This window comes from Saccostrea cucullata, unplaced genomic scaffold (genome assembly GCF_032062105.1).
Source record: "Saccostrea cucullata isolate Sc308-1 unplaced genomic scaffold, CSIRO_AGI_Scuc_v1 ctg13206, whole genome shotgun sequence".
NCBI classification, from domain to species: Eukaryota; Metazoa; Mollusca; class Bivalvia; order Ostreida; family Ostreidae; genus Saccostrea; species Saccostrea cuccullata.
The window spans coordinates 7,410-17,509 of NW_026920599.1; the positions used below are offsets into that span (position 1 = coordinate 7,410).

Genomic DNA, 10,100 nt, shown 5'->3' on the forward strand with positions numbered 1-10,100 from the left:
TGTGAATAACGTCTTAGATTTTTTAAATAAATATAGAGATATAGCTGAAACAAACGGTCTATTGAAGACATGTTGGCACTTACACGTCTATTCAGTTTAGGTCAATGGTTTTACTATGCAGTTAAATTAAGGACGTCGAGTCTCAACTCTGATATCTCAACACCTCGGGTATTTCGACATTATCCGATTGTCCCCTCGATGTCAAGATAACAAAGATTACCTTGTACTTGTTTTTTAATGCAAAAACAGATTCAGAGAGAAAAGGAATGCACAGTTAATGTCGATTTGAAGTCAAAGTGTGAAAAATCAATCAATTCAAAAATGACGTTGATCATGTGTTGTAATTATTGAAGTCCAAAAAGCAAAATATACTGGCACAATCATATTTACGTCACCTTAATAATGTGTCCAACAGGACTATAGTTATAGGGTGAAGAAGAACATGAACACGATTGAGGATTTTGTCTCAGATATTCGGTACAAAGGCTTTTTTTGTTATTTAATAAGTTGAGAAGCAATAGTCGATGTATATTTGTGGGAAATACAAAGCGTAACGGTTATATTTAAATATTACTTACATCAACCGCTTCAGTACTTTTATTGGCATACATGTATTGAGGTTTAGGAGACGACGGATCGTATTAGCTGCATTCTCAGTAAAACGTGGGGTTTTTAAAAGCCTATGATTTGCAATATCCATAATCACATATCAGATCCTATAATCTGGTGTCGAGGAATCAAGAAATGGGCTTTCCTCAACCTTTTTCAAGAAGACTATTTAAAAGTTTCAAAGAAACAGATTCAAGTTAGGTGCGAATATGATATAGATCTAATTATTGGTTGGCATAAGGCAGTAATGAATCAGAAGAGAATTTGTGTAGTAAAGGTTTATTGTAAGACTAATGCCCATGACTACGCTTACGTCTTTGTATACGAGGGCTGCTCAATATATAATGTCAAGAACTGTATGACATACAATACATACAATACAGATATCATATGACATTAAACTTGACTTTCTCTCATTATTGAATCTTTACTAAATTTATAACAGTTTATGTGACCACTTTTCATCATGTAGTTTCATCGTGAGAAGCTGGGAAACAAGGGCTATGCTAGACACTGAATTATAAATGAATGGTAAAGAATCAGTAAACTTTAGTGAAAATAAAAGCTACATTATAGATGCCTTAAAACTTGTTAAAAATCCCAAAGAAATATTCACTGAAATATGTGACATTTACAACAACCGATGCCTGTTTTATAGACAAATGAGCAGGTGATTACAATGATAAACAATTATATAATGGGCATCAAAGATGGGTACCCTTCTTGCCAACAAAAAGTATAACAACTTATGTACTGTTTGCCAAATTTCAACAAATAATATTTGATGATGTATGATTGGCTTTAGGACACATAGCAAATGTGAGAGACATCATATCGGGAGTAGTTTACACTGTTTTTAAGAAACGATTGACAGTAAAAAAGCTTTGTACTCAAAGGTCACCCTATATTTTGAAAAATTAGTGAAAACGACAGCGTGTACGAAAGTCTTAACAATTATTTTAAAATATCAGTAATTTTAGTTATCTACGTTTGTTTTATATTCAAACAGATATTGGAACATGAATCTATTGCTTAAAAACATAAAACAAAATTTACCATAAGATGTACTTGATAAAAATGGCGTAGGTCTGACAAGAGCAATGTATGCAAGAGCACAAAGACAGATTAATATGCAATTTTCCTAAATATTAGTGGTGTCGTTGTTCAAATTCTTATTCGGGGAGACAGTTTAATATCTGGAGGAGTCTAGAAAGCAATTTTCTTGCAATAAAATCAAAAGGTTTATTAGAGGAAGGACCCAGAATCAGGAATCCACTACATTGAATTTCTTCCCGACAGCGTCCAAACCCGCATGCCCTGAAAAGTAAAGGTGTTTTCGGGATAAACAGAAAGTTAATGTTTTTCACATTAACAATATTTGCCAGATCTTTGACCTTTTGACTTTCGTTTTTAATTCCAAGTTTGAAAAAAACACCTTTCAGAAGGAAAAAAACAAGTCCAGGAAATCATTGGATCTCTGCCATTTTCCAGTATACTAAGGGTCATACCCAAAATGAGTTCTAAAAACAATCAGAAATTCGATAAAAAAAATGTTACGGACATGTGTTTGAATTAAAAGAGATTAATAAGTAAAATTATGAAGACTAAATCATTGAAAAGTGTCGTTTGCTTCTTTCTGAGCACCGAGGACATTATTTGAACAGCCCTCGTATGTCTAAAAGTCCCATCACATTTACATTTATTTATTACACTGTGAACTGGAAAGATTTCCAACACTATCGACATTGTCATTGCATTGTTACAACGCGAAATGTAATAACAACGCGAAATGTAATAAACCTGGATTATTACATTTTGCGTTATTACATTTTGCGTTGATCTCGACGCAAAATGTAATAACGCATAATGTAATAACACGATTTTTAGATTATTACATTTTGCGTTATTACATTTTGCGTCGAGATTAACGCAAAATGTAATAATGTGCTTTTTCGTTGTTACATTTTGCGTTATTTTATTTTTGCACTGAAGACAACGCAAAATGTAATAAAATAATATGTAATAAAACAAAATATAATTAATGTTTTTTAATTGCGTATAACAAAAGTGAACATAAAATTGATTCAAATATATACATGTAACCAACATGGAAAACACGTTTCTAATTTGCGACACCTATAATTTGAAAACATTTATTAAACTGATTTTGAATACATGTAGCTAATTAAATGAATATATTATAAAATAAATTAATTAAAATAATTAAAAAAAAAATGCATATACCTTTTTTTCTGTTGTCTTATTTTATATTCATCGGCCACTACACTATTGAAAATTGTACTTCTTCTGGCTGACGAAAAAAAGTGTGTTATTACATTTTGCGTTTTTGCCTTTTGCTTAATCTCGACGCAAAATGTAACAACGCAATATGTAATTATCCAAAAATTATATTGTTACATTTTGCGTGATTACATTTTGCGTTGATATCGACGCAAAATGTAATAACGCGAAATGTAATAATCCTCAAATGTGTGTTGTTACTTTTTGCGTTATTACAGTCTGCGTTGATTTCGACGCAAAATGTAATAACGCAAAATGTAATAATCCAGGTTTATTACATTTCGCGTTGTTATTACATTTCGCGTTGTAACATTGCATCCATAGGAAAAGGCAGGCTATCCCTAGTTTACTTATCCAAAATTCTTCTCGATGTCTATGGAAATGTATACTCAGTGATGGGCTGTTTGTGTGGTGATAAATCTTTTCGAAAATTCTTATTTTCATTGACAAAATAGAATGATCAGGTAAATTAAAATGTTTGTATAAAAGCTGCCGACCCCCTTGATTTATATGAAATCGATAACCTTATATTCTTTTATTAAGTAACCCCTTGGTTTCACCAATATGAACAAATCCACCCACATTACATCATATTCCGTAGAAAAAATTAGAAGATTCACAGTTCAGATTTCCCTATGATCTGGTATAAAAGCTCTGTCGAGTAACATTACTAGTGAAAGAAGTGTTTGTTATCAAAATGTCACAGGTTTCAGTTTTCCCAGATTGTTTTGAAACAGAAGACATGGAATCAGAAAAGGAAACTTCAAATATATCTATGAAATAAACCCTACATTCTTTCAATTATTTGTATGAGCTATAAGATGTAAGAATATTTTGCAAATTAAAAAAAACGTGTACTCGCAATTTGATTTGATTTAGAATTGATTTTAAGCTTTATAATTTTCCTGTTTTTAAATGAATCTTTTTTTTTTCATTTGACATCTGATATCAGGAACCTTCCTTTGCCATAAATATATTGTTGATAAAGTGTATTTTTATTATATTTGAAATAAAACTGACGAAAAGAAATATTTCCCCCTATTTTTTTTAAGTGAAAGCTTAAAATTATTCTATATGATAAATACATTATATAGAATATTACGTTGTAAAAAAATCTAGGCTGGGCAGAAAGGAACGTGTACATGTAAGTAATTCCCTTTGTTAATGAAAATAATAGGAATAGTTTTCTTAAAACCTTTAATTTCAACTGTTTTTAACTATAGTCACTCTGATATATAAACTTAGGGAAAGTTATTACGTTACCAATAAAGGACAGACACCACAGAGTCTGTCATATCTGCTTCATTTTGAATGTTCTACCGACCAAAGTCGACAATTGCCAATAATCGACTAAAATGTATGTTAAATGAGATGACTTCAGGTTTTCCCTCGTCAACTTTCCTTATTTATGTAGTTATCTTTCGCTTTCACCTGAAAATGGTAATTATATATCCCAGCATATTTGCTGCGCAACAATATATATTCAAGAAGTAGTGTGAACAAGATATTGATTCTCCAAATTTCCAAAGAACTTTTGGACAACTTAAAATCACAAGATTTTTACCAAAATCAACGACTTACTTACGACCTTTAAATTTTATACATGATCATTTCCAATGATTATTAAAAAGTCAGGCTTTTTGATATCATTGACAGCTGCTTTTTCAATTAAAATGGAACTTGTAAAATTACTTACATTGGTGACTTGCAAAATTATTTTGTTAAAATACATTCTGATTGTAAAAACAAGTACTCTGACGTTGACATCGAAAAGATGCTTGAGTTTTTGATTGACAGTATCATTGAGGTTTTTGAAGACCAGGTATTCCAACAACCTGTTGACATTCCCATGGATTCTAATTGCCGTCTGTTATTAGCAGAACTATTCTTTTATTCTTATGAAGCAGAATTTGTGCAAAATCTTATGCATGAAATAAAGTAAACACTTCCTGTGGTCTTCAACTCGTCATTTAGATAGATCAACCACGTATTGTCAATTAACAATGTCTTTGTCCATTCTTGTGTCGATACGATATATTTTAGTGAGCTTGAGATAAAAGATATCACAAAGTCTGAAACTTCTGTTTCATACTTGAAAAGTTTCAAACTTGGATATTTTACTTAATAAAGACGTTAATGGTAATCTAACAACCAATCCCTATGATAAAGTTAATGACTTTAACTTATCTATCGTCAACTTCCATTATTTATGCAGCAATATACCTTCATCACATGCACACAGAGTTTATAAATCTCAGTTGATTCGATACGCGAGAGCATGGTCTATGTATAAACAGTTTCTATAAGGATGAAAATTATTGACAAACAAGTTGATGAAACAAGAATATCAGTTGTCTCGTTTAAAGTCATTATATCGCTAGTTCTATGGTCGATACAATGACTTTTGATTTCGTTTCGTTTCGGTAGGTTTCATTTTGATTTCGTTTCGTTTCGATAGGTTTCGGTAGATTTCGTTTCGTTTCAGTTCGTTTCGTTTCGTTTTTATTTCGTTTTGCACTTTACAGGTACCCCAAAATAGAAGACATTGGATGGGAGAAATATACCTTTAAATATACCTTTAATAGAAACCTTACATTCTTTAAATATTTTGTTAGAGGTATACAGTAAAATGTAAGAATATTGTAGCGAGGTGAGTGAGGTGAAAGAATCAGTGAGTGAATGCTTGATAAAAATCCACAATGATTATATAAATATATTATTATTTGAAAACTGAAATGTGGAAAGAAAAAAAAGAATATTGTAGCGAATAGAAAAAAAGGTGTACTCACAATTTGATTTGATTTAGAATTATTTTAAAATTAATATTTTTTCTGTTTTGAAAAGAATCTTTTTATCTTTAATTTGACATCTGATATCAGTAAGCTTCCTTTGCCATGTATTGTTATTAGAGTGTATGTTGTATTATTCTTTAAATAAGACTGGTGAAAAATAATATTTGCCCCTAATTTTTAGTGAAAACTTTCTTCATTTTAAAAATGATTTTATATGATCAATGTATTATATAAAGTTTTACGTTGCACAATAGCAGATATAGGTGAGCGAAAAAGGAAAGTATATATGTAAGTACTTTCTCTTGTTTATAAAGAGTTGTCTTAAAACCTTTTTTGAATTATTTAAAACTTTAAAAACCTTAAAATCTTATGTTGGTTTTTATAGTGATTTGTAATTATAGTCGCTGTATCTGATATACAAAAGTAGGGAAAGAAATTTAATTACCAATAAAGAAAGGACACCACAGACTCTGTCACATCTAGTTCATATTTGGATGCTCTACTGATTAAAGAAAAAGGTCAATAATGAACTACATTGTATGTTAAACGAGATGACTGAAGGTTTTCCTTTATCAACTTTCTTTATTTATGTACTTATATAAGCTATTACATGCAAGATGTGTCCAATTTTATTTGCTATTCAAGAGAATACTTGGAGAACAATTATTTTTTAACCCTAGGCAAGCTACTTATACAACAGTTAAACGTATCTCAAGAACCCCCTCAGCATTTAGTAAATACATGGTCGTTATAATGACCATATTAGCAAATATGCCTATCCTTGTATATCCTTACATCTCATGGTTTAGGAAAGAACCCTGAAAATGTTGGAGCTCGATGGTTAATAGAATAAAATAACCTAAAGTAGTATTCATATATTAACTTGATTTTTAAAGCCCTTGCATTTAAACTTAATATGATGAATCCTTTTGAATTAAGTGAGTCTATTGTAGATTATTACTTCACACGGTGCACTAAAATGATCATCCTTTCAATTCTTGGTTGCATTCGACCCTTCCTTGTCCAAAGATACATACAATGTTAATTCCCTAAATAAGCATGCTCACTTGGATTTTTATCAGTTTTTTTTTAAGTTTAGCATCACTGTCATTTTAGATACATGTCCTATATCAACTTGAATTAAAGTGTTGCTCTCTCCCTTTTCTTGTAGATTACAATGTATGAAATATATAACAGACGTCAGTAAAACCAACGTATAATTTTGTTTAAACTGCAAATAAAACTGTTGATGGAAGATTGGTAAATCTCTTTCTATATCTCTTACAAGAAAAACAGCTGCTATTTTTCAAAGAAATGAAATAGGAAATAAAAGAAAAAAATTATAGCTAAGGAAATCTGTTTTGTCTATTATTTATCATATCACATTTTACCATTCTGACAGGAAATGTATTTTCTAGGGTCACAACTTTTTTCCTTATATTAATCCTTTTCATCATTGTGGTGCATGGAATACTGGCTTTAATCATCTCAAGAGCTTGTTGTAAAAAGTATTGTTGCGACAGAGGAATGCAGACAAGGTCCTACCGAAGTAATAGTACATTGTCAGGTATTTAAATTCCATAGTTTAACACTATCATAAACATTAAGAAATAATTTTTCACGATATTTTTATTTATAAATTGTATTTGTCAAATGCAATTTATTTTGTAGACTTTTCTATCTCGTTTATTTTTCTTTTTTGTCGTAATCAATATACTTATAACATTTTTCTAATACATGTGCATGAAATTAATTGCTTGTAGTTTTCTCTTAAACATCTATCGTGTGTTCGTTTAAAACTTTTGAATGTAACATTGTATGAATAATTTCATGATCAAATAGATTCTGAAAACCATACATAGTGTTCACATTAAATGAGCATAATATATTCAATAGTCAATATGTCATTTTTTTTTTCTGACGATGAATTATCATGCAATTTTGGAAACATCAATGCCTATGATTTTTATAAAAGGACAAGATAGGGTAACGGCCAAATCTGGCCCCTTATTTGATGTAAAAATCAGAACACTGGTAAAATTGTGATACTAGTAGTTTGTAGTTAAAAAGTTAAAATGATGCTTACTTTAAAACCAGCAATTTTTTGCATTCAAAGCTTACACGGAAGCCTCTAGAAAGTAAACAAAGTAGGGCATTTTTTAGATTTTCTCAATTCTGATAGAATTTCATCATATTTGAGACACTTTTCTTTTCGGAAAACATTGAGCACAAGCTTGCCTATCTGAGATTTTTACACATAAACTGCATCCGATTCTAGTGTATAGAATATATAAATTTGGTAGATAGGCAAGCTTGCGCTCTATGTTTTCCGAAATAAAATATGCACTAAAATTGACGAAAATTTACTTTAAAGTGAGAGACTTCGAAGATTGACCTATTTCCTGACCTCTCTGTGACCTCTGTATATTCTTAGTCTTAAAACCAATACTCATTTTGTTGCAGGGGTGACAACAGATTTTTATAGATACACTGTTAGATCATTTTGAAAGACACCCAAAATCGGGGGCCATATAGGGGTCTTTATATAGGGTCCTTTCGATACTCACTTTTCATGGCACTTAATCCCACCTCCAATGATTTAGAGGTCTACGTTTCCCCAATCTTGTTCTAGTTGAATTTGTGCATGATAAATGTTTCTTTTCTTCACATGCGGCTCTTCCGGAAGACAGTGTTATTTTCTGGAGAAACGTGGCTCTATAATAGAGAGGATATGGTTCATATGGTTCATATTACATTTACATGTTTCAATAGATCAAAGGGCTAGATCATCCAAATCTAACAGGATAATTTCGACATATCAGATGATAGTTTACATGGTATGTCATTTACAGGGTATTTTAACTTTAAAAGAAAAAATGGAAAGACCGTACTAAAAGGATATCAAAGGATAAATTTTCCTACATTTATAATTTTAGTTAGTCAAGCATCCAATAGGCAATCAAATATCCATATTTCACGGCCATTGTTAGATGGTATGCATTTTACTGAACATTTGCATCAGAAAAGTTTTATTTTTTGAAGAAGCAATTAATGTCAGAAAATTTAATGAATTATTTTTTTTCATATATATTTTCAGGATATCGTGCATCTAGACTGACAGGGATCCAATGTACGACACACACAACATTAAATCCTACTATGCATAGCCCATCACCTACAGAAAATTTCGATCTAAATAGCTTTAGTGAAGAACCCAGAAATGCGCCGATATCCCCTCCACCTCCTGGAAATACAGAACAGGAGGAATACCATATTGTAACTGCTGATATAACTGAATCCTCAAATTTCCTGAGTGATGGTTTTGAAGATTGTCCGGATGTGCCCCCTCCTTCGTATAGCAGTTTGTTTGAATAGTAACTGTTAGACCTGTCAATGAATTGTTATTTTAAAAGTATGTATCTTAAAAAGTTAGATATGACTTTTAATGTCACAGAACAGAAAAAAAAAAATTCAAATATTTTTTTTTAATACACGTGTTTTTTTTTTTTTTTTTTTTTTTTTTTTTTAATGTATTTTAAAGTAAATTGATGATTCACAATAAATGTATCTTTTTTTTATCTAAGTTGTTGTTGATTTCTTCTAAATATACCTGGCGATTATTAAGCTCTGAACCAACTTCTTTCCGTAACTCAAATGCATATGCTAATAAAATGTTATACATTCATGGATTATGGACAAAATGAAGCGCTTTTTTATCATAAATTGAATAAATCTCATATTTTATAAGTATTTGGAAATATATTTCTATGGTCGGAACTAACCATCCCCAAAAATAATGCCCTATTTTCTCCCGTATTCTGATGATAAAGTATCCTTGACTTAAAGTTTTTTGCTGGTAATTTTAGGAAAATGTTTCTTATCAAGATTTTTTTAAAGGATGAACCAGGAAATTTTAATTAGGACAGTTTCTGCAAAAAACAGTCAGAAATTCTTATTTGGCAAATAAAAGCTTGTTTGTTGCTTCATGATATCGCCAGAAGCAGTCAGGATTCGAGTAATTCTGCAAAGCAAGTTATGAACTCTACATATAATACGCTGCATTTTCCAACTACTTATTCTTATGAAACATTGATGTACGAAGGGCTATCAAAAAGTCGCCGACTAGTGCCATGAATTTGAAACCTCTTAAGGTACATCAATGAATTTTAACATAATTAGTAAGTATGATCTTTTCTCTCTATAGAATATACCATATGATACAAGATTGTTTGTTTCCAAAAAAGTGTTAAGAACACCAGAACCCATGTCCCTGGGGCCTGTAAAATTCACAATCTTGAAAGAAACACTCTTCTTTATCATAACTGTGTGCATAGTTTATTGGTTTAATACCTAGTAGCAGAGAAAAAGATTTTTTAAAGTATAAAAATTTTTTATAAA

The 10,100-nt window shown here is 30.7% G+C and overlaps 1 protein-coding gene across 1 annotated transcript; it reads left to right on the plus strand.

The window, feature by feature from the left end:
• The first annotated feature begins 6,872 nt into the window (after positions 1 to 6,872).
• Positions 6,873 to 9,193, plus strand: LOC134252837 (uncharacterized). The gene is made up of 3 exons (XM_062735384.1): positions 6,873 to 6,962; positions 7,121 to 7,269; positions 8,800 to 9,193. Exons 1-3 carry the CDS (start codon positions 6,952 to 6,954, stop codon positions 9,075 to 9,077), a joined length of 438 nt encoding a protein of 145 aa, XP_062591368.1. The 5' UTR covers positions 6,873 to 6,951; the 3' UTR covers positions 9,078 to 9,193.
• Positions 9,194 to 10,100: the final 907 nt, after the last annotated feature.

Excerpts from the sequence above, each read along its gene's own strand:
- LOC134252837 (XM_062735384.1), top strand. Across the intron at positions 7,270-8,799 it reads AAGTAATAGTACATTGTCAG|GATATCGTGCATCTAGACTG; the intron begins GTATTTAAATTC and ends ATATATTTTCAG.